General features: G+C 39.6%; 3 protein-coding genes across 4 annotated transcripts in view; all 3 read right to left on the bottom strand.

Annotated features, from left to right (window-relative positions):
* The window catches only part of LOC308403394 (NACHT, LRR and PYD domains-containing protein 12-like), a 1,254,170-nt gene that overhangs the window by 1,124,986 nt on the left and 103,289 nt on the right, over positions 1–25,895 (bottom strand). The gene's annotated exons all lie outside the window — the stretch shown is intronic.
* Positions 1–25,895, bottom strand: part of LOC308403425 (NACHT, LRR and PYD domains-containing protein 12-like) — a 646,283-nt gene that overhangs the window by 523,423 nt on the left and 96,965 nt on the right. The window contains exon 2 of one of the 2 annotated variants that reach the window (XM_080892828.1): positions 24,134–24,310. The exons of the other annotated variant lie outside the window; for it this stretch is intronic. Coding sequence (XP_080748954.1) covers positions 24,134–24,310 — 177 coding nt within the window. The remainder of the gene's footprint in view (positions 1–24,133; positions 24,311–25,895) is intronic. 2 annotated transcript variants of the gene reach the window in all.
* The window catches only part of LOC308403548 (protein NLRC3-like), a 229,665-nt gene that overhangs the window by 127,264 nt on the left and 76,506 nt on the right, over positions 1–25,895 (bottom strand). The gene's annotated exons all lie outside the window — the stretch shown is intronic.

Genomic DNA, 25,895 nt, shown 5'->3' with positions numbered 1-25,895 from the left:
CTATAAAGTCCCATATGATCCTCATCATGTCCAGTGACTTCAGAGTGGATCCTCCCTGTCATCCGGCCATGTGTGGCAAGCAGCACAGAAGCAGGATAGCTGAGGACTTTAAAAGAAGAGCAGAAAACAGGAATATGTAGTTGTAAATGTAAATGTCAGTGATACTTGTCTTGTCAAAGGGAATAAAATAATGAAAATGTTAACTTACACACTCATTTAGAGAGGATCTTGACACTGCACAGAGGAGGCACAGTCAGTCTGACAATGATGGTGATCTCCAGGGATGTTTTCCTGCAGCAACATTCCTGCCAACTGGCCATATGATCCAGAGTAGTGGGTTTGTAATGAACAGAAAGGTGTATATGTTAGGTAGTGTGCACTCAGAGCTGGTCCTAAGAAACAAACACATCCTGTAATAAACTGAATACCTGTAGTAGTGCTGCTGCAAATATGAAGTCCTTCTATCATGAGTGGTTTCAAAGAAGGTGTTTTGGAGGCTCAGTCACAGAAACTGTGCCGTCTGTTCAGTCCTGAGTGTCTCAGCTCTAAAGGGGATGGATCACAGAGGGAAACACCTGAGTACAGACATTACAATACACTCTAACACTCCTAAGGTCAAGTGAAAACACAATTTAAACACTTTACAAAGAATGAATACATGTTTTCATGGAAATTATGTCATTAACCCTTTTTGTTGTGAGTAAATCTCACCGGCTGCTTGTGGGACAAGCTAGAAGGAGGACTTATCACAGAATCTCTCCTGTGCTCCAGATGTGAAGTCTCACGCTCTGATTGTATGGCGATGAAGATGGTGATGATGAAGTTTCTCTGATCTGTGGCATTACAGTTTCTGGCTGCTATGTGCTTCACATTGTTGGATTTTACATGTGAAGCTTGGAGAAGACACAGGAGGACTGTGTCTTGCTTAAAAAAAAAAAGAAAAAAAAGGAAACCTAACAGGAAAGGAAACCCCCCCCCCTCAACTCCCACCGTACCCTCCCCCCCCCCCCCTCCCACTCAACTCCCCAACCTCACACCATCCAATGTCTATACAAATGTAGGGTATCAGCTGGTAACAGAAAGCAAGTGCTACATATGTACTACATATGTAACACTGCTGAAACATTTCTGGCCAGAAATGTGCAGTTATCAACCCAGACCCACCCTGATGATTGCACTGGCCAGAAACATGATAAAAGCTCATAAAAAGTTATGTTTCATAGTAAAATTGGTCCAAAAATATAATCGTATACTTTTGAAAAAGTTTAAAGTTTATAACAAACCAAAATAATAACATTTTTGTAAATAGTATTTCAAAATAGAGGCACACATAAAGTGGCTTAACTGTCATTATTGCTGTAATTAGGTTTGTTTGTTTGTTTGTTTGTTTGTTTGTTTGTTTTTTTAAAAAGCAACCTTTAGTTATTATTGTTCTCTCAGAAACAATGAAGAAGCTGTTGAACATTTATGTGTTGTGTAGGCAATCCTCTGGTCCACCCTCCCTCCCTCCCAGCCACAGTGAGACTGGGGCAGCCTGGCAGGATGTTGAAGCCTGGCTGCAGAGAGGATATGCCTACACTATTCATTTTAAACTGCTATATTTGATTTTTCTGACATTTATAGGTTACTGTTAGTGAATTTTAGATTTTCTGTAATAAATAAAATTGTCATCTTTTACTGATATCATTACTTAATTCATGTAATTGTATTTTATGTAAACAATTCAAACATTATACTGCAATGCAGGGCGTCAATTTTTAAATATCGCTCTACTTTATGTCTGTGAAGGTTCTCAGTCATCCAGGTCATCGTAGTCAAAGGAGCTTGCAAAGAAAAGCGTCTGGACTTCTTTCTGGAGTTCAAGCATCGCTCTACTTTCTTAAGTCATTCAAAAATATAGATATTACTTACTGTATTCAAAGATCTAGATCATGAATCATCACAGGACAATACACAGTATACTGGGTCATGGTAACTATGGTAGGTCTTCATGACTCCAGAATGGAGACATCGATCTGACTGAGAAATGAAAATTAGGTCAAGCAGTGTGTTCTTCTCTGTGGTAGGGGCAGTGATGACCTGTGCGTATCCCCTAGACTCAAACAGCTCCAGGATTGGTTTGTTTGCACTGGATAAAACATTCTCATTAAAATCACCACAAACTATGATGGGATGACAGTCCATGATCTCCAATGAGTCTAATAGGCTTACCAGGTTTTTCAGGAATGGCCTCAGAGTGTAGTCTGGAGGTCTGTATACAACTGCAATCAGAGCACTGACTGGTGCTTCAACCTTTAAAGCCAGAAATTCAAGGTCAGTTACATTATGGATGTACTGTTTTTCATGCACTTGAATGTCACTTTTCACATAAACAGCAACTCCACCACCACTTCTGTTTGCCATCTGGGGAAAGTTTGTGTAGGACAGGTGTCTGTTGCGTTTGAACAAATTGTAATTTTCCAAGTGGAGACTCTCTGCGACAAAAGAGCCCCGCAGGTGTGTTTCTGTTAGGCACAAAACATCTGCTAGACACAATTCATGGTGACTTTTGATGTCATTAATGTGAGCTGGCAGTCCCTCTGTATTATGATGAACAATGGTGAAAACCTCTGACCTGCTCAGTGTTTGCCTCACGTGTAGAAGAGGCATCATGTCATCAAGGTTGGCTTGTCTCATGTTCTCAAGTGCTGCAGTGATTTCTGGGTTGGTGAATATTTTTTTCTCCTCCATATCAAGAAGATACAGTCCACTGAGAGACGTCACTCTACTGACAGCTACGTAGGCCATGCCGGGCTCAAAAATGCTCTTAAGAGAGACAACAGCTGATGTAGTTGTCATACCCTGTACCTTATGTATTGTACATGCAAAGGCCAGCTTCACTGGGAACTGTCTTCGTACCACTCCTTTCTGCTTCAGATTCTCCTCTGCTCTCTCAATGTACACCATATCGTCTGCTGGTGTGCGGTTATTCTTTCCAGATGTCTCATTATCCATTTTAAGTCCAAGCTTGATGATGTGTTGGTCATTTTCAGAGTAAACTACTCTAAGTAGTATTCCAAAAGCTCCATTAACCAAACCATTTTGTATGTCAATGTTTCTGGTGAGCATGACACGAGCTCCTTCTGCAACTTTCAGTGTGTCTGGTAACTCGTTTTTACCTCCTTTCAATGGTCTGTCTTGAAGTGCCATTCTGCCAGTTCTAGGATCTTTTCTATAATCATCTGCATGGATGTCAATGATATGAGTGTGGAGCAGAGCCAGTGTTGCAGAGTTGTGTGCATCCACTTCTTTATTAGTTGCAAAAATGTGCAACGCATCAGTTGGACAAAGGGCTGGTTCAGTTATGGCCTGTAACAACAAATTTCTATCTGCTTCGCAAAGCTCATCCAACTTTCCTTTCACACGAATTCTGTTCAGCATCTCTGCAAAGACAACATCATCTTTCTGACGCATAATCTCAGTCAGAGTGATCATCTGAAAATGCTCCCGCCACAGGTCGATCTCAGACGGGTCGTGCACACAGAGAGGTTTAGACTGTCGCACTGGGGGTAGCTGATAGAAGTCTCCGACAGCAATGACTGACATGCCTCCAAAGGGTCTCCGAGTCCCTTTGATCTGTTTGAGTCTTGCATCTACATATGCAAACAGATGTCTTGACACCATAGACACTTCGTCAATGACGATTATTTCAGCATTCAAAAGTTCTGATCTGACTTCATCCAGCTGATTGCCAAGTCCCTGAATGGGAGGTTTTAAGCTTCTAGGCAGCTTGAGAAGAGAATGCAGTGTTGTTCCAGAAATGTTAAAAGCTGCAGTCCCAGTGAAAGCAGTTAACAGGACAGTGGGTTTTGATATGTCAACGTCGTCTGCATATCTGGGCACTTTGCTCAGTATCTTAGATGCTTCTGAGTAGATGCATTTGATAAGATGTGATTTTCCTGTTCCAGCACCACCATTAATATAAAAGAAAAACTGCTCTGGATTTAGAGCACAGACTCTTTTAATGCACCAGTCTCTAACTGCATAAAATATGCAGGCTTGCTTCTTATTCAGATTTTGAAACATCTGACGTAACAATGTGGGATCAATAGCAGGGGGTTCCCTGATGGCTCTGACTTCTGTTGAAGCATCAGCCTGACGGCTGTAGTCGGGCACATCTTCCTGTTCATTTTCATTGTCTCGCTCTCTTTCTTGTTCAACAAGTGGCAACCTTACGAGATCTGATTCAGGTGCCAGATTACACCATTCGTCAGTCACACCTCTGTTCTGCTCATATTCCTCAACAGCGCTCTCGATCTCTTCACTGTTTTTCTCATATTTTTCTCTGTTTCTTTTGACAATGTGTTGCACGTACTCAAGATGGTCAGTACCTGGTAGCTGTACACAGCCAGCACCATAGAAAGCCTGATAGGTTGGCAACGATGGTGTTTTCAGTTCGTGGTCTGAACGATGAGGAAGGTACAGTTTAAGCAGTCTTCCGTAATATTGCTCTGGATGTTTTTCTTGTGAGCAGCGGTGAAATCTGATGATAGCAGGCTTATCATTTTTGCGCCTTTGCACAAACCCCATCTCATTGAGAAGGGGCAAAACATCTTTACCTTTTTTCTGTTGGCCATAGACAATCCTGCAAGTAGCAGCAAAGTCTGCCATGCACATCTCCTCATACTCTGGTGTTTCAGGTCTGGCTTTGTATTTGTCATTCAAAGATGTCATCCAAACATTGGAAGACTCAGGTGTTGTGTTGTCCAGAACTGACAGGGGACGACTCATTTTCACAGGATTATCATCAGTTGGAATGAATATTACAGCACGTGAGCATTGCTTCATGTGAAGACCACATGCACGAGCAACACACTCCTGTGCACTGATCTCTCGCTTCTTTGAATATGCCTGCATGACGGCTCTCATTTCATCGCACTCATTTACACTGTCTTTATGGGAGTTCTCAATGACAGTTTTCAGGTACTCAGATAGCCCGCCCTCTTTTTTTGATATATATTTCATTAAATAATTTGCAGCACCAAAAGCATCTAAAACAAAGCTTATGTCGATATTACTGTTCCAGGCTTCAAGCAGATGTGGATTATAGCCGTTTATCCAAGAGTCTTTTGGATCACGCTTTAGTATGATCGTACTCCTCATGTTCATTTTATTCAGGTATCTCTGATATTCTGCATGTGTCAACTTGCATCTTTCCAAGAGCTGCTCTAAACTCATGGAAGCAGTTTCAGGTTCATTCAGCAGCTGGTTCAGTGGTCTGAGCTTGTTCTTTGCCGTTTCTACTTCCAGTGCATCATCCTCACTGGGTCTTGTGATCATTGTCTCATTGCAGGGTGGTTTGGGAAAACCAAAACGGCACCCGGAGCTTAAACTCCTAAAGCACGTCTTTGTGTGGTTCTTACTGTGTTTTTGCACTTCTGTTACTTTCTTGTACAGTTCAGGTTGTTTATGTGGATCAGGCAGCTGAGCTGTGATGTATTTGTTTATAAAATCAACAACAGTTTGCTCATCATCCTCCTCAAACACAGGAGCACCTTCTACCCACAGGAGGCAGTGTATGTGTGGGCTTCCTCTGTGCTGAAACTCAACTCTGTAAAAGTAGTCAATGACTTTGCCAAGTGGCTCTGCGGGAGATAAGAGTAAATCTCTGAATAATGCTTCAACTCTCTTGTCAAACATGCGCATTGTTGTGACAGGATTGCTTCTCAGGATGTCACACTTCGCTGACCAGTCGAGTCCTTCAAAATTGACTTGTTCACCTTGCTGCCTTGTTATTGCCTCAATCACTTCAGGCCAGCGCATTTCAGCAGCTGAAAATGTGCAAAAGAACGTGGGAGTACCCAACTGTCTGATCATGGCAAAAAGATCTCTTGTTGTTTTCTCCCAATAGGCTGGGGTTCCTCTCAGAGGCTGCATGAATCTCACTGCATCTTTATTTCGCACCAGTTTCTCCACCTCATGTTTATCTTGTAACATGCCTGAGGTTATTTTTCTACCATCTCTGGTCAGAGGCTTTGCCTTCCTTAACTGTACTGTCATGCTGGATGTAGCCAAGTGTATTTCAGTCACAAACTGTGCAAAGAATAAATAGTTTGTGTCTTTGGCAAAACGATCATCAATGCAGAAAAGTCTTGATTTGAAATACCCACTGGGGGATACTTTGATCAGCCTTCTTTCATCAAGTGTGTTTTGGCCTGTAGGAAACTGCACAGGGAAGGCCATGGCCTCCAGTTTAGGTGTTTTGAAAAAACTTATTGGATTGTTTCTCTCTGCAGGAGCAACAGAGTAGATTCCTTCACTGAAACATAATATCTCCTCAGCCACATCAGGGGGCTGCAAACAGGACTCGAGTGCAAAACCACCATTAGTCAGTCCATCTTCTTGCTCTGAATCATCTCTCATCTGTTCATGTGATTGTTCACCATCACAGGGTAACATGTCAATATCCTGTTCATTTTTATTTTGTGCTTCACTCAGTGCATTTTTCTCACAGCTGTCAATTTCCATTAAATCAGCCTCATCATAATCGTCCTCATTCATGTTTTCATCATCATCATCATCTTCATCAGGAAGTGTTGGGTCACACAGCTCAGGATCATCTCTGATGCTCACATCCTTATACTGTGGATGAATCTGCTTGAGTTTATGCAGTGCTTGCACAAGTTTAGACCAGCTTACAGTCTGAAACAGCTGATGACCTTTGTAAGACAAGCGTCTCTTCAGTTTTACTCTCATGACCTGAGAATTAATTCTTAATCTAGGCAACGCCTCAACAGTTTCCTGTACCTCTGATGGGACACAGACCACATTTCCTCTAATGGCTCTTTGTCTGCCTTTGGGAAGAGGAATAATCTTTGCAAATGGTATGCACTTGGCTATGAGATGTCTCTCCAGTATGTTGAGATCAGACAGTTCAGGTGGAATATCAGCAAGCTCCAGTGTATTGGCAACAGCAAGTGCTGGCATGAATCCATTTTTAAGATGATCGTGGCAGGTGTGACAAATCTACTCTCTCTTTCTCTCATCGGGAACATTGCACTGCTCATTTCTGCAGTTTTCATCACAAACATGAACAAACTTTCCTGTCAAACATGTTGCAACCACATGTGGGTTTTTGACATAATTTGACCTTCTGCAGGGTCGTACTTGGTTTGGAAATGAAGCCTTGAAGCATACAGTACATGGGTATGATGGTCCAACTTTGATTTGTGATTTGAACACAGATATGGCCTCGTTAATCACACTGTTGTCACTCTCTTGGGTTTGTCTGTTCACCCATCTGTATTTCCTTTTTATTTTCATTGCACATCTCATATTGTGCATAATCCTGAAGGCAAGATTACTTTGATACCTGTCTCGCATTAGTTGTTTCATTAGTTGTCTGTGTCTTACTCTGAATGCGTCATCACGTGCATAACGCTGAGTCACTCGAGATCTCTGTCTCTCTCTGAATTCAGGGTTTTCTTGATACCTTTTAGTGATATAGTTTTTTTGTTTTTGTCTAAATTCAGCATTGTCACAGTAGCGTCTTTTAATATATTGTTGTTGTTTCTTTCTAACTGTAGCATTCTCAGAAAAACGTTTTTTAACATATTGTTTTTGTTTCTTTCTGAATTCATCATTTTCACAGTAACGTCTTCTAATATATCTCTGTTTTTTCTGTCTCAATTCATCATTCTCACAATAACGTCTTTTCATATACTGTTGTTTTTTCTGTCTGACTTCAGGATTGTTTTTATATGCCTCGCTTGTGCAAGACTTTTTCTTTACTTTGTACTCTTTGTTTGAAGCATACTTTTGTCGTTCTTTCCTTTTTTGGTTTTCTTTTCTCTGATTTCTGGGTTTCTCTGATGCCATTAATCTTCTTCTCATTTTTTGCCTTTGTTGTTTATTAACTTTTTTCACTTTTTGTAAAACTATATCAGAAAGGTCACAGGCAGCAACATTTGTTATGGCAGCATTTGATTGACATGAAAAAGCATCACTTGATGGAAGGAAACTTAATTCACTGCATAGTTCTTCAGTTGGTATATTAGGAGGTTCATTCTGATCTTCATATGATGTGAACTGAGTCACGTGGACTTCTTTTTGTTTCACCAGTGGCGTACAAATGGACATTTGACAAAAGATGTTCTCAGTCAGATCAGTCGTTGTGTTTCTCCTTGGAGTAGAGGAGTTTGCTTCATCAACAGTTGTATCAGAGTGAGTAGATGCCACAGCAGTGGCAGCTGTTGGTCTGCAGACTGTGTCTGTGATAGTATCACTCAGGTTGACTGTGCTCATACTGTAGAACTGCACAGGCTTCAGTTCATAGTTACAAGAGGGTGATATCTCCATCATTTCATAAGAATCTTGGATCCTCTTAATCATGTCACTGAGGAGTGTGAATTTCAGCATCACTGCTGTACCACGATTACGTGACTGTAGTAGTAGAGGAAGACCACTGGGTGTTCTGGAGTGTGGATCAAAGAAACCATATTTGCCTGATGTGGATCTGAACACTGCGATACACAATCCACTCATAATCAATAAGGCATACTGCACATCTGACAACAGGCAGCTCAGTCCTGCTTCTAAGCTGAGAAAGGTATCTACTGCTTCCTCTGGAGGTTCTTCAAATGTCCCATACCGGGAAGGCTGTGTCATGTCGACATCATACATAGACCAGCGAGCATCAACTTTGTCTGGCAGCTCATCGGTTGCCAAATGAATATTTTTAGGAAATCTTTTCTTGGCCTCTTTGTACATCACATCACCTTTATCCAAGACCAGATTAAGGTCAGCTGTAGTCATGTTATCATTCTCATGAAGGAAAGCAAGAAATGTGAGTGAGTTACATGTGCACTGCTTGTTTCTGGAGTCTCCATATTTGGGATGAGCCTGGCTGTGAGATGCACAGATATGTGTAACAGAGGGCTGGTTTTCAAAGTTCACTCTTTCTGCATGAGATGGTCCTGCCACATCACTGTGACGGCCTCTTTTTACAATATCAGCATAACCCACCTGTGGGGCACTTGACACCTCAGGTTGGTCTCTATGGTTTACCTGATGATCATTAAATTCATGCTGCAATCCAATCTTTACAGCATCTGCATAGGATACCTGTTGTACATGTGCAGGAACATGTTGACCTGCCTGTTTGACACCATCAGCATTGGTCTTTGCAGACACAAAGTCTTCTGCAGAGCTCTGAGGAAAATCACACTCAGCTTGTTCACATGTTGGTACTTCATGAAACTCATGGAACTTCTTCCAGCGTTGTTTTGCAGCTTGTGACTTTTTCTGCTTCCTTGGCATTTTTACACAAGTGTTTCTCTTAGTCTTTAGAAAATATGTTTATAAAATAAGAGTGGCACAGAGCAGGAGATGTTTTCTTTGTCTTTATATTTCAGTTTTTATTTCTCAGAAACAGATGTCTTTGTTTGTTTGACAGTTTGTCAGTCGAGAGAATAATATGCACTCTCTTTATTGGCTTGGCACAACTTAGCAGCAAGCGCAAAGTGAAAAACAGCTAGAGAGAAAATTTAGAAGAGAGAACAGACAGAGCAGGAGAAACACGGCTGGGAAATCACAATCAAACCGTGAATTAGAGTTTTCTTTATTTGTTCAGTTTGTTCTCAGGTAGAGGCAATATGCACTCTTTATTGCTTTAATGGCTTGGCATTTTTCAGCAGCAAGCCAAGAGTGAAAAACAGGTAGAGAGAAAATTTAGCAGAGAGAACAGACAGAGCAGGAGAGACACGGCTTTAAATCAAACCGCAGAGTTTTCTTTGTTTGTTCAGTTTGTTCTCAGGTTGAGGCAAAATATGCACTCTTTATTGTTTTATTGGCTTGTGCATTTTTCAGCAGCAAGCCAAAGAGTGAAAAACAGGTAGAGAGAAAATTTAGCAGAGAGAACAGACAGAGCAGGAGAGACGCGGCTTTAAATCAAACCGCAATAAGATTCTTGGTTTGGCAAAATTTCTCACAAACCACAGGGTGAAATACAGATGGAAAGAAGGCAGAGACAACAGGTGGAGTAGGACAGAAGATAGAGGGGTTGGGGGGTTGGGATGTGAGATAGAAGACTGGAGATCTGGTCCTTGTTCTTCTTCTGCACACTGTGAACAAAAAACAAGAAAAAAAAATAATTTTAATAAAATTATATCACATGGTAATTGTATGAACTAATTGTGACTACTGAAAAAGGACAAAACAAATATTCAAGCTAAACTGTTGTCGGCTGCCATGTGCAAAAAGTTGCACAATTTGGCACTTTTTAAAAGAATAAATATTTAATTAAATTCAGCAATAATATTTTTAAATACAAATATGATTGAGTGAATTGTTAACTAATCACATGTAATGTGCAAAAATGTACGAAAAAAATATTTTAGCCCAATTGTTAAGCTGAACTTATGTGTATTTATTATAAAAATGTGTTTAAAAGGTCTAGCACAAAGTTTGAACCCATCACTTTAAAGCTTATATTAGTCAGACTCTTTTTTTAAAAATTTGGTGTACTTCTCTAACAGTATGTGCACACCTACCAGGCAAAGCACAGATGTGAGTCAAGTTCCTGAAAGTGTAAGACAAGAAATAACATGTTAGTTGTCTGTACAGTGTTATCAGACTAACAAAAAAAACAAAGCCCACACGACATGATACACTGAACTTATAGTCAGCAGGGTAATTATAGAGTAATATAGCACACCAGCTGATACAGCAGCCATTTTATAATTCAAACTAATTAACTGAAGTATTTATTTAAGTACTTATATAAGGCTACTGTTAGACTGTTACTAGCCTTAGCATTGCTGCTAACGCTAGCATTCCTGCTAGCGTTAGCACTTCAGTTAGTGTTAGCACTGCTGGTAGAACTAGCACTCTTACTGTTAAAACTGAGGCACAATGGCAATAATAAAGCTCATTTGTTACTTTTGTCTCACTGACCGCCAATAAATATCACAGGAATATCACAGGAATATTCTTTTTGTCAGTTAAAAACTGCTAAGGCTAGTGTTGGCACTATAGCTAGCGTTAGCATTGATGCTAGCATTAGCATCGAAGCTAGCATTAGCACTGCTACTAACAGCAAAAGTCATAAAGTACTCTTACTGTTAAAACTGAGGCACAATGGCAATAATAAATCTCATTTGTTACTTTTGTCTCACTGACCGCCAATAAATATCACAGGAATATCACAAGAATATTCTTTTTGTCAGTTAACAACTGCTAAGGCTAGTGTTAGCACTATAGCTAGCATTAGCATTGAAGCTAGCGTTAGCACTGCTGCTAACAGCAAAAGTCATAAACCTATATAAATGGTAGCAAAGGTTATTCTTTTTTTGCTTTCTTTATTCTTTGAACTCTGTTGAACTTTAAAAAGACTTGATATGTGAGTTTAAATGTCAAACATGTATTTTTACCATCATAAAATTAAAACCGTGCTGTACTGAGTGTATTGTACTTACCACAGCAGAGAGCAAAGCGGAATGACGGCAGTTGGTGCAGTGATTAGTTAAAGACTGATGAGGCGTTCAGGTGGTGCTTGGAAATTTGAGCATCAGTTTGAACATCAATAATGAGCATATATATTTCTCTGTCATAGAGAGACAGAGAAAAAAATACACAAGACTCACCAGCATACAAATTGGTACTTTTTCTCTTCATGTCACTCATTCGCTTATACTCAGGAAAGAGGGCAACTGGCATTAAATTAGCAAATAAAAAGTATGTCATCTTGAACTGTTTTATGGATTTTATTTTAAGACTACTTTGAGCGTATTCGTGGGGAGATAAACTATACAGACTAAAAACAGAGACATTAAATGAGATTCGATTATTTAAAATGTGGGAAAATACACTACAGACAGGTAGATGCTGTGAGCTTTAATTATCCAGTCAGAAAAGATTATGTTAAAGTCATCAACTGACTAAAACTGCCGAGGTATGAAAAACCTGTGTGGAGAAGACAAGTCCACCAATACACAATCAACTTGAATTTAACAGGGCAATAATTCAGGGCTCTATTCAGTTAGCCTATATTAACTACTGACATACTGTTAATCTGTGGCAAAAGCCTGTCAAACCTGTCTTATTGTACCTATTGAAAAAGTTAATCTTACTACAACTGCTTAGATGTAACACACATTTTTGATTTAATCTTGGCAGAGTGAGAGACAGAGCTCGTTAAGCAGGCAGGTGTGAGCCTGGTTGCTATAGTGACTGCACCCAAGGGCTCCATACACACGGACACAGACATGTGGACTGAAATGAATTAATTGCTGAATTTTGAGTTAAAAATTTTGAATGAGATAAAAAAAACAAAAAAAACAACCTGAATTTAACCTGAAAACAACAGTGCTGAACTGCTAAAAGCTGAAGGTTACACAGAAGAAGAAGTTGGAAAAAAGCTGAAAATGTTTTAATTGTAAATTAGAAAAACCTAAGAAATGAGAAAAGAACATTTAGAGTCAGAAAACATCTGAAAGAATATTAAAAGGTCATATTCTTTGAATCACTGAATGACTCAAATGTGATCCCTCCACTTGGATCCACACAGTTTAAAAAGTTGACATCTCTGAGCTTTGAAAGACAAGATGTTGGAAAGAGAACAACGATGGCGACGTTTTGAGGGTAAAATGATGGCTTTAACACTGTGGACACAGCAGCAGTTGAAAGAGAAGTGTTTAAGATGAATCTTGGCAGATTGGCAGAGAGAGCTCGTTAAGCAGGCAGGTGTGAGCCTGGTTGCTATAGTGACTGCACCCAATGGCTCCATACACACGACACAGACATGCACCTCACTTTTGCTGCTTAAAATGAACAGAAAAGTCAGGCCGAAACAAATCGTTCCCATATGAAAAGTACAAGTCGTATTGACGAAATTCTTTCACCGTGAGCGACAGCAATGTCTAGTCTACTGAATTCTCAGTTTTCATGCCTGTGGAGTTTATTATATGGACGTGGTGACAGTGGAAAGACACCATGCTCTTCTGATTTTCAAACCAACCTTCTGAGCCATTTTAACATTAGAGTCTATGGAAGAGTTGGAGGGAGGAGGCTGTGCATTGGTGACATTTATGAAAGAACCATAACACCTAGTACAATAGTAAACACATTGGATGAAAGAGGACAGCGATGGCTACGTTTTGAGGGTAAAATCATACCTGTAGAGCAAACGCTGCGGACACAGCAGCAGTTTTAAAAAAGATTTTAAGATTAATTTTTTTGCTCCTCTCACTCTAGCAGTTGAGCTGCCTCACTCTAGCCCCAACATTCCGTCCCATACACACCCATTATAAACTCTGAAACGGGTGAAAAAACATCATGAAACTTAAACTGGAACTGAAGAAAAAGTATAATAGATATTGAAAAGATAAATACAAGTTGAATAGTTGAATGTCTTGTCTTCGTTTTAAAGTTTGAATGGTGGCTCTATGTCAATGTATGTGGAAGTAGTAAGAGTTTAAAAATGAGTAAGTTGAATGAGAATTTGAAGGGTCTCCCCATTGAAATACATGGGAAATTTTTGTTGAATAAAGTTGAATAAAATTAAAAATATAAATGTTAAAAATATGAAAAATAGAAGCAGTCATGTCCAAAAGAATAGGAATCTAACGGTGTTTGAATGGTTTTTCTAAGTTGAACGGTTTTGAAGGAGTTAGATGCCAAAAAACGTACGGAATATATAATAATAACTAGAAAGTGCATTTTCTGAAGAAACTGCAGTGTGAATGCTTGAATCTGAATGTATGCACTGAAATGAATTAATTACTAAATTTAAGTTAAAAATCTTGAATGAGATAAAAAAAACCCGAATTTAACCTGAAAACAACAGTGCTGAACTGCTAAAAGCTGAAGGTTACACAGAAGAAGAAGTTGGAAAAAAGCTGAAAATGTTTTAATTGTAAATTAGAAAACCCTAAGAAATGAGAAAAGAACATTTAGAGTCAGAAAACATCTGAAAGAATATTAAAAGGTCATATTCTTTGAATCACTGAATGAAGAAAATGTGATCCCTCCACTTGGACCCACACAGTTTAAAAAGTTTACATCTCTGAGCTTTGAAAGACAAGATGTTGGAAAGAGAACAACGATGGCGACGTTTTGAGGGTAAAATGATGGCTGTAACACTGTGGACACAGCAGCAGTTGAAAGAGAAGTGTTTAAGATGAATTTTGGCAGAGTGGCAGGCAGAGCTCGTTAAGCAGGCAGGTGTGAGCCTGGTTGCTATAGTGACCGCACCCAATGGCTCCATACACACGACACAGACATGCACCTCACTTTTGCTGCTTAAAATGAACAGAAAAGTCAGGCCGAAACAAATCGTTCCCAAATGAAAAGTACATGTCGTACTGACAAAATTCTTTCACCGTGAGCGACAGCCATGTCTAGTCTACCTAATTCTCAGTTTTCATGCCTGTGGAGCTTATTATATGGACGTGGTGACAGTGTAAAGACACCATGCTCTTCTGATTTTCAAACGAACCTTCTGAGCCATTTTAACATTAGAGTCTATGGAAGAGTTGGAGGGAGGAGGCTGTGCATTGGTGACATTTATGAAAGAACCATAACACCTAGGACAATAGTAAACACATTGGATGAAAGAGGACAGCCATGGCTACATTTTGAGGGTAAAATCATACCTGTAGAGCAAACGCTGCGGACACAGCAGCAGTTTTAAAAAAGATTTTAAGATTAATTTTTTTGCTCCTCTCACTCTAGCAGTTGAGCTGCCTCACTCTAGCCCCAACATTCCGTCCCATACACACCCATTATAAACTCTGAAACGGGTGAAAAAACATCATGAAACTTAAACTGGAACTGAAGAAAAAGTATAATAGATATTGAAAAGATAAATACAAGGTGAATAGTTGAATGTCTTGTCTTCGTTTTAAAGTTTGAATGGTGGCTCTATGTCAATGTATGTGGAAGTAGTAAGAGTTTAAAAATGAGTAAGTTGAATGAGGATTTGAAGGGTCTCCCCATTGAAATACATTATAAATTTTTGTTGAATAAAGTTGAATAAAATTAAAAATATAAATGTTAAAAATATGAAAAATAGAAGCAGTGTTGTCCAAAAGAATAGGAATCTAACGGTGTTTGAATGGTTTTTCTAAGTTGAACGGTTTTGAAGGAGTTAGATGCCAAAAAACGTACGGAATATATAATAATAACTAGAAAGTGCATTTTCTGAAGAAACTGCAGTGTGAATGCTTGAATCTGAATGTATGCACTGAAATGAATTAATTGCTGAATTTTGAGTTAAAAATATTGAATGAGATTAAAAAAAAACAAAAAAAACCCGAATTTAACCTGAAAACAAAGGTGCTGAACTGCTAAAAGCTGAAGGTTACACAGAAGAAGGAGTTGGAAAAAAACTGAAAATGTTTTAAATGTAAATTAGAAAACCCTAAGAAATGAGAAAAGAACATTTAGAGGAAGAAAACATCTGAATGAATATTAAAAGGTCATATTCTTTGAATCACTGAATGACTCAAATGTGATCCCTCCACTTTGATCCACACAGTTTAAAAAGTTTAAATGCCTGAGCTTTGAAAGATACGGTGTTGGAAAGAGAACAATAATGGCGACAATTTGAGGGTAAAATGATGGCTGTAACACTGTGGACACAGCAGCAGTTGAAAGAGAAGTGCTTAAGATGAATCTTGGTGCAGTGACAGGCAGAGCTCGTTAAGCAGGCAGGTGTGAGCCTGGTTGCTATAGTGACCGCACCCAATGGCTCCATACACACGTACACAGACATGCGCCTCACTTTTGCTGCTTAAAATGAACAGAAAAGTCAGGCCGAAACAAATCGTTCCCAAATGAAAAGTAAAAGTCGTATTGACAAAATTCTTTCACCGTGAGCGACAGCAGCTTCTAGTCTACTGAATTCTCAGTTTTCATGCCTGTGGAGTTTATTATATGGACGTGGTGGCAGTGGAAAGACACCATGCTCTTCTGATTTTCAAACGAACCTTCTGAGCCATTTTAACATTAGAGTCTATGGAAGAGTTGGAGGGAGGAGGCTGTGCATTGGTGACATTTACGAAAGAACCATAACACCTAGGACAACAGTAAACACATTGGATGAAAGAGGACAGCGATGGCTACGTTTTGAGGGTAAAATCATACCTGTAGAGCAAACGCTGCGGACACAGCAGCAGTTTTAAAAAAGATTTTAAGATTAATTTTTTTGCTCCTCTCACTCTAGCAGTTGAGCTGCCTCACTCTAGCCCCAACATTCCATCCCATACACACCCATTATAAACTCTGAAACGGGTGAAAAAACATCATGAAACTTAAACTGGAACTGAAGAAAAAGTATAATAGATATTGAAAAGATAAATACAAGTTGAATAGTTGAATGTCTTGTCTTCGTTTTAAAGTTTGAATGGTGGCTCTATGTCAATGTATGTGGAAGTAGTAAGAGTTTAAAAATGAGTAAGTTGAATGAGGATTTGAAGGGTCTCCCCATTGAAATACATTATAAATTTTTGTTGAATAAAGTTGAATAAAATTAAAAATATAAATGTTAAAAATATGAAAAATAGAAGCAGTGTTGTCCAAAAGAATAGGAATCTAACGGTGTTTGAATGGTTTTTCTAAGTTGAACGGTTTTGAAGGAGTGAGATGCCAAAAAACGTACGGAATATATAATAATAATAATAATAAAGATTAGAATAACAATACTGTGAATGCTTTTCAAGCATTCACACTAATAATAAAGATTCGAATAACAATACTGTGAATGCTTTTCAAGCATTCACACTAATAAAGATTCGAATAACAATACTGTGAATGCTTTTCAAGCATTCACACTAATAAAGATTAGAAGAACAATACTCTGAATGCTTTTCAAGCATTCACACTAATTAATCTCCTGATGAAGACCAATAGAACATCGTGAACTTGAGAAGAATTTACAAGCAGCCAAAAGACAGTGCAACTGAACCGTTAACACAGAAACCAAACTGACGGGACCACCAGCATGGAAGATGGAAGCATGCACTGTGAATTACAGGCTGGACAGTGGAATGCTGGGAAAGCACTGGACACTGATTGTCAGATTTGCCATGCTTGGAGTAATCTTGAAGAGACAACTGAAAGTATCAACAGAAAAGAAGAAACCACGTGAGGAAACATGGACGGCGAAAGTGCAAGTACCCTCCTCGACTAAATCGGTTTCAGTTATGTACTGAAATATAAGAATGGACATTAGAGTCTTCCTTCAAAGAAAAACTCAGGCTGGGACTTAATCCAAAAGGAAAATACTGAAGAGAAACAGAGAAGAAACGGGCTGTGTTTGCTGGAGAATTCAAGACAACAAAAGGACACTGAGAGAAGAAGACAGGAACCAGTGAGAGGTGAAGTCGGACAAGTTTGACTGCAAGAATACAGGGTATAATTGGATTGAAATGAAAGCCTGAACTCATGATGGTGTTTAGAGATGTCCACCAGAAAACTAAAGAGGTAAACAAAAGAAGATAAAATAAAGAAAGAAAATAACTGACAATTACCTGAATGAATGGAAAACACACATACACACAATGTTATATGTGAAACTATTTCTGAAAAAATTAGAAGTGAGATAGTTTTGAATTAAGAAATCAGTGAAATGATGCATGAATTAAACCTGACTATAACATATAGAGGCAATGAAGAAAGCAGCTTACACTCACTGATCATTAACAAAAACATATAGGAAAAGCAATGAAGACCTGCTTACACTTGTACACATGACATAAGCTGGTATTTCTGACCAGAGAGGGGGAAACAGGTAGTTTAAGTACTCATGATAATAATAAAATGTCTTAGTTGTGTTTCTTCAGGGGCGAAACAGACCTGGATCAATTCTCCACATGCAGCGGTCGGAAGAAAGTTACAGGTTAACATGATTGGATATGATAAGGCAAGTTTCTGGTTGAATTGTTCACAGCGCCATGTCTCCACAAACCTGACAAGTGGGCCCTAACTTATCGCTGAGGACCAGGAATGCTGTTAATAAGGTGGGAACTTAAAATTTGGGTTAGCAAATTTGGGAAAGAAAACTGACGGCTTAAGTGGAGGAATGTGCAGGAGTCTGAAACTCTGCAAAAGCAACATATGCAAATTCACATACACAAGCAGAAAATGCATTACCCTTACAAGGATAAGCTCATAAAGATTAATGCATAGACATTGATTAAACCTGGCTAAGAACACAAACATACGCAATGAAGAACAGCTTGCTATTTGTATGAGTGGTAGAATGGGGTGAATGTTTAATAGAATACATTTGAGTTTGAAGTTGAGGAATAATTCAAAGGAGCCATATGACAAAGGGAGTGAGTTATGAAAAAAAAAGAAAAAGTGATTAAAGTAGTTTTAAAAGAGTGACTTAGGAGTGCTCTCGTACTGAGTGATCAAAACCAGTGATCACTGTAGAAAGAAATAAAATAATTCAATAAGTTGGTAATGTTTAAACATATGTTTCTCTTGTTACGGCAACTCATTGAGATATGACTCAGTATGCAAATTAGCTGGAGTGAGTGGACGAAGGAGCTTCCTGTGTGTGTGCGACTGTGGCTTTCAGGAGAGGAAGCATAGCAGACAGAAGAGGAGTGCAGATTTGGATAGGAAATTTATAGTTTAGTGATTATATGTTGTCGTGAAGGGCTTATGTCTTATGTTGAATTTAAGTATGTTAAAGTGTATAAAGGGGATGATTGTTGTGTGCAAATTCTGTGGTTTTAACGAAACTTTCGGTGTATTGAGGAGGTGAAATTATGTGGTGGCAATACTTGTGTGTTTAAGGTTTTTGAGGTTGTAGTGGTGATGGGTTGATTCTGTCAGTTAGGGTGGCATTGTTTTTGTTTTTTGTTTTTAATAGAGGGAGTTTTAGGACACATGGACATGTCTGAGAGGGGCCCATTATTTTTGTAACAGTGCACTTAGAGAAAAACCTGTCAGGTGATTTTGTTTTTTGTGTTTTCAAGAGCTAATAATCAGCTCTCTTTTTCTGATTTTTGTTCTAAGCAGGCCTGCAAGAGTGAATAACAGCGCTGATAAATTCTCGGGAAGAGCAAATATAAGGTGGGCTTTCCAGATTACAACTGGCCAAGGGGAAAGCTACCTGTGGGGATCTCATCAGGTCGTAAGTCCCTGTTTAAAAGGATTGTAGCGAGTCAATCCAGTTCAAAACATAAGGAACTATTTTCCTATGGAAAATAAAAATGAATGAGCTCATCTTGCTGAGGGTGGAGAATCCGAAGCGGGAGGCTCCACTATTAGCAACATATGGTGTGACTGCATGTGAATGAATGTGGACAAACAATTTGTTTCTACTAGAGAAAGTTTCTGTTTTATTGAGTGGGGTTATATTATGGGATTATAGTATGTTGTGGGCAGAGTGTCAAAATAAAGGAAATGTGTCAAAATAAAAGGGGAGTTTAGGGTTTAATAATTTAGGATCATTGCATGACTTTTGGGTTTTTGGTCATTTAGATATGGTAAAACAGGAACTGTTATTTTTATGTTAAGGTTAAAGGGGTAAAGTGAACTGAATCTTGTTTATTAGATACAGTGCCAGTGGTTTTAAAGCTGTATACAAATCTTAGAGTTCACAAACACACATGAGAGTATTGATTCCAGGCGAAAGGCCTCAAATTCGTTTAGCTTTTAACTGAATTTAAAGACGGACCAAAGAGGAAGGAAAGCATATATTTTGGTTAAGTCTGGTAAACTAGAATTAGAAGGTATTTTTACATTAAAAGGAGCAAAATGAAATAAAAGAGTTATATCAAAAACAGGTTATAACATAGGAAATGTGAGGTTAAAGTGAAGTTAGTGTTAACACACAGGAGTTGTTTCTAGGCAGCATCTAGCTATGATGAAATCTATGCAGGAGTAATTGCTTATATGCTTAAACTCAATTGATTAAAGTGGAAATGGGGTTTTGTTTCCTTTGCAGAAGATCTCTGGACCACAAGAGAGGGTCAGAGCGAGGACACAGTGTATTGCGACCTCTGGTGTTCCAGAGGGCGAGAGAGGGAGTGTGGAGCAGGGAAATTATTTTACTGCTATTTGCTAAATAATAATCATCATGACTATTGAATTAATAATATAATTTACAGAACAGATATTGCATTCACACACACAACCTCCACCTAGATAGAACAAAAGGGTGGATGAATCTATGTGTTTCTTTTTACAGGAGTAGATAGATGACAGCGACATCTGAGGTTGCATGACGATTTAACTTTACACACCTGCGCAGCGTTAACATTTTCATTTTCTTCTCTACAGCATGACGGGGCTTGATGTGCTTTGAATATGTGGTTTATAATTGGACAAGGGGTTAATGTTTGTTAAGAATGTTTTCCTACTACAGGGTTTTTGGGCTGATGTGTGAAGAAACTGTGTTTATAGGTTTATGAGTTGGTGATGTTATTAAACTGTGGGAGACATATCCTGTCTTGAAAACAGTGTGATTCTTTTTACAGGAAATCTTTTTATAGCACCTCTGGAATGTGGATCGCTGACCGCGGTCAATGTGCTGCTAATGTTTGCTTTGCTTTGTTAAGAATGCGTGAGGAGGGTGCAGTAGAAAACAGACAAGTGACATGAAAACAAAGAATAATAATAAAACAAGCAATAATAACAAATAATCAATTTGTGGACAGTTTAACGTAGAGCTCACTAACTGGCCATTAGGGGGCTCTTAATGATAAACAAGTGGAGTAACATTGCCCAAGTGTGAATAAAACAAATTGCGGCAATAATAGTGATTTAATGGTCGGAGAAAACCTGAACATGATACTTGTCTGTTGTGCTGAATCTTTTATTACTGTTATGATTTACAGGTGGTTGTAAATAAGTGTTTGATTTAACAGAGTTGCTTTTTAGGTGAATTGGGAGTTAAAGGAGCTTAACATGTAACTGCTGACTAATGTTTTTACACAGGGTTACAGGTTGGCGGGAGAGTGTTTTAGAGAGGATGTGTTATGTTCTTGTGCAGTTTGCAGTGGGGAGATTGCAAACACAACTAGAACTATTAATTGAGACTAATTAAAACTAACCTGAAAACTGAGGTTTTAGATAAGGAAGAATTAAAACGGATATAAAATGCATCTGATCTTTAATTGCAGGTGTAACCATGAAGATTTTTTGTACATATTGCAGGTTGTTGCTCATTATAGAATTGTGCTCATAAAGGCAAAAAGCTATATAAGGGGTCTATGATTTCGTTTGTGTTTTAATAATTTAGGTATGGCAAAATTAAAGGTTTCTAGACAATTTAGAGAACCAGTGAGAAGCATAATTAGATGATCAGAAACTGAGTACTACATTTCAATGGAAGTTAGAATTAAGAATGCCCAATTTGTTTTGATGTCTGTTGTTCACTTTTATACACACACACTGCAAATGTGCTTATAAGGAGCTGGCACTTAGTCTGTGAAGGTCAAAAGCTTCATCCGACAACGGATCGGATTGATATATTGGAGGTATTGACTTCAAGTGCAGAGGGTTAAATGCATGTGCGCTTACACACATAGGTATAGCATAGGATTGGAATAAACAAAGTCAACAACATTAGGTTAGGAGAGCCAGCGAGGGAGATGTGTTGGCTTTCTGTCTCTTGCAGAGAAAGGAGTAGACACCAGAACAATGAGGTCTCGGGGAGTGCATGGATGAGACGTGAGCGGAAATGGCACCGAGAGCTGTGCTACTGAGCTTCCAGGAGATGGAGAGGATCCTTCGCATAGTAACATGCCCTGCCTTAAACCTTCAGCAGCATTGGAACATGAAAACCGGAGGGATGGAGGGAGCGTGCCAAGCTCCGGAAGTAATAGTTCTGCTTCCAGTGGTCTCAAAGTGAATGAGCAGAGGGGAGCTCAGGGAAAAGCTCATTCCAAGTCACAACACGGGTGGTAAAACAGAGGCAGAATAATCCTCTGCAACGTGGCTGACTCACTCTGTAGTCTACCTGGGCGAGTTGAAGAAAGAAGAATCCGAGGGCGTTTCTTCACTCCAAGAGGAGGTGGCAAAGAGGCCTGAAGCGTGACAGGCTGAGACTCGAGTCTGAAGCTAAAAGGACAGCTGGGTTGTGGGGAAAATTGGAAACTAACGAGGATGTTGGGGTTGATAAGGGTTATAACGTGTTTGTTTGTTAGATTGGACTCGCAAGCGAGCCCAAGAGGAGGAGATGTCGAGGAAAACCTGTTATTTTACTGTTACTTTGGTATCATTTACATGCACTGTCATTATTTCATCATTACTTAATTAATCTGCATCACGTATCATCAGTTTATCATCAATATGATCAAGAGCACGCAGTATGAAACACAGATACAATAGATACAATACTCTTATCCTGCACCAGCTTAGCTGTAGCTCCAGGCAGCCCAAGTCAGATAAGGACACCAAACTCTTGTTGGCCTGGACCAACAATTACACAAAATACACACACTGTATACACAAATTGGTTAGGTTCCCAGAAACATGAGTGGAAACATCTGGAACATGTTGTTGTCCTTAGCCATAGAAGGGCATGAGGAAGGAGAGGAGAATTCTTCTGGAATTCTTCTGACGTCATAATGACTATAAAAGCTTTCTGTCTTTGTGCAGACGAAGAAGAAGTCCGGCTCTTCCCACACTGTATGGCACTGTGTGTTTTTTAATAAAATACTTTATTGACTCACTATGGACTTTTTCAGTCGTTTGTCTCTTCCTCAAAATCCGAACCATGACACCAGTCACATTATTAAAGCAGACAAACTACAAGCTCATTTTCATTCCAACAAGTCATCTTCTGACCTGGACTAACAACACTGGTCTCTATGTGCAGCTGGCTGTGAGACCAGTGCTCAGGGACCGTCTACAAAGTGCAACACTGAAAGAACATCACACACTCATTTGCTTCCATCATCCAACCTGAAGAGGAAACAGAGACGCCTCCCCTTCAAAGTAAAAGCTGCTCCTTTTGGACACAGTATCAAAGAAAGTCTACAGTATAACATAGAAAAGACAGAACAAAGTTTTGGTTGTTTTTAAATTGTGCAGAAATGAAACTACACTAAGCTCAATTATGTGACAGACATTTCATCCCATGTCAGTTTGGCCTCATCCTGGGCCGGATTATCCAGCACACACTCTGACCACAGGCCCAGGGGCCACGCACAGCTGGGCTCCATCCAAGAGACAGGAAACAAACCAACACAATAATAAAAAGCACCATGTGATCTTCTTACATCTTCAAGACAAACATAGTAAAAACATGAGCATATTTGTTTCCTGATAAAATGATGTGACAGGTAGAACAGAGTAAAGTGGTGGTGTTACAGCCTTTCTCCCCTCTGCTGCCGAGGCTGTTAGTCTCTCCCAAACTCAGCTACAGGACTTCCAAATGAATGAAAGCAGCAGAAGTGGCTTTACAAATGAAAGAGGAAGAGGAGAAGAAGAGGAGAGGGAGGCCACCCTGACCATCACTCCAGCTGAAAACATCACACTTCCATTAAAGTTGGTGAGACAATGTTGAGCAGGATGAGCTGCTGGCTAATCTGGAGGCTGTAGCAGCAGCTCACAGTCACAGTGGATTTCCACTCGTGAAAAAGCTCTGGCTGCTTCATTTCTCATCTCATATCAGCGACTTTAAAGCTTCACTGAAGCTGTACTGTGATGCTTCCATATCCCAGTGAGGCCTCCATAATGATTTCAGCTGTTCTGTACACACACTGTGTGCCCTGTATGGCTCAAAGTCTCTGCAGCCTGTTTTTATCTGCTATCATCAGATCTTCATCATCCTCATTCACATCCCTCACACACTCTACAGCCTCATCAGCACTGACTTCATCTTCACTGACTGATGGAGCACAACATGAACCTGTGGAGGCTGAAACACTGTCCTGTCAAACATCTCCCCGTCACCACTCCACTTCTGTCAGCCTTTAAATGAACCCTGCTCAAGTCTGTCACTTCTGTTTGGAGCCAAAAGGAAAAACTGTTGTTCAGTCGTTTGGAAAGACAACATTTCTGAAAGCACTCAAACTTCTTCACATTTGTCTTTAGACACATCCTGAACATTTAGGAACTAAAGAAAGTTTCAAACATCAATCAAAGACCTGAAATATAGAAAAACAACAACAGCCGCAGTCAGTGAACTCACCTCAGAGTCTCCAGTCGACAGTTTGGACTCTCCAGTCCAGCACACAGAAGCTTCACACCTGAATCCTGCAGGTTGTAGTTTCTACTCATGTCCAGCTCTGTCAGATGGGAGGGGTTGGACTTCAGAGCTGAGGCCACAACTTCACAGTGAGACTCTGAGAGTCGACACTGAGTCAGTCTGTGATGATAGAAAATATAAAATGTGTTATTATAAAAGCAGAAAATCTGCATTATAAACACAGACTGAATGTATATGAAGATGTAACCCATATCAACTACTGCCTGTCACATGACCCACGTCAGCTGATTTGAGGTCCCTCTTCTGATTGGCTCCTTTCACGTCGCGGCAACTCTGAAAACCGGCTGTGGAGGGATACTTCCGGGTTCGACTCCTGCTGTGGCTGTGAGCTTATGGCATTTAGAGCGGTATTGGAAAACAAAGCGTTTTCTCTCCTCAATTCATCTTTAAACTTTAAACTCAGCGGTCAGGTTTTTTTCCCCTTTGAATTGATCTTCTTCATATTGAAGTGGCGAGCCGGTAGGACCATCCTTTGTTTTCCCCTCTTTTCCCCCACTTAGCCGTCTTTGGATTACGGACATATTCCCCCTTGTATGAAGCTGGACCCCAAGGAGGAATACCTTAAAAGTGAACTTTAAACAGAAAAGGACTCTTAGCAAAAGGACTCTTGTACAGAAAAAAATCACAGCATTGATTTATTATTTAATTGTGGACATTTACGTTGTGTGTTGTATTAATTATTTTGTTCCATTTCCCCTTTCCCCTATTTATTCAATATATTTTTGGTACAAGACATTGCAGTCTTTGGTCTCATCATTCACACCATCTAGGCTCCATAAAGAACTATTTCTTCTGCGCGTCAGTCAGTAAATTCATCCATTGACATAAACTAGTCCTTTAATAACTAAGCGTTACACGTGGCGAGCCAGCCAGGAGCCTGATGGGTGAATGAGTGGGGCTTTGTTTTGTGTTATTTGATGTAATTTGATGTTCGGTATTTTCTGTGGTTTTGATAAGGTCCGCGACAAGAGAAAATGAAGTTTATTCAGGAAAGTGGGGTCAATGTTGCACATTCTGTCATTGTTTCTGGTGCCACGAACACTGAGAAAGATGAGGAAATTCTTGATTATTTGAAACAATACGGTCGTATAAAAACGGTTATTTTCGTGGATGACGCAAATAGTGTTTTTTACAAAAACCTGATCGTTGAATATTGTGATAGTTCTGCGATAACTGCTCTTAATACGTTTTTCCCATATACTCATCAGTCAAAGAATCACTCGGCTTTGACTTTTTGCGTAAGATCGCTTGCCGCAGAATGCACAGCCACAGGAGTCAGGACCCCTGCAGATTACCTCGGCGAACTCAAGCAACTTGCACGCCTCAGCAGCAGGGATTTTCCAGATATTCTGCGGGAAATGATGGGACAAATTAGTGAGCACCTGGAAGGAATGGAACAAGACAGTGACTTAGGAGATGGAGCCTCAGTCCAAATTGTGGAGCCTGCATCATCTCTGCCTGGCCAGCAGGGGTCGTTGTCTGGACACTCCGCAATCCCTGAGACGGCTACCAGCAATCCCTCACCTGACCAACAGGGGTCACTGCCACATCCACAAAGATTTTCACTGTCACAGACTGAAATGAACCCCCCGGAAATACAAAAGGTAGTGGTGGAGCATGTTGTAAAAACAGACACCGTATCTGCATTCAGACTTCGTCCTTTCTCTGGGAAGATCCCCGAACC

This window comes from Rhamphochromis sp. 'chilingali' (genome assembly GCF_963969265.1).
Source record: "Rhamphochromis sp. 'chilingali' genome assembly, chromosome: 1".
Classification (NCBI taxonomy): domain Eukaryota; kingdom Metazoa; phylum Chordata; class Actinopteri; order Cichliformes; family Cichlidae; genus Rhamphochromis; species Rhamphochromis sp. 'chilingali'.
This window is presented reverse-complemented; position numbering and strand designations above follow the sequence as displayed.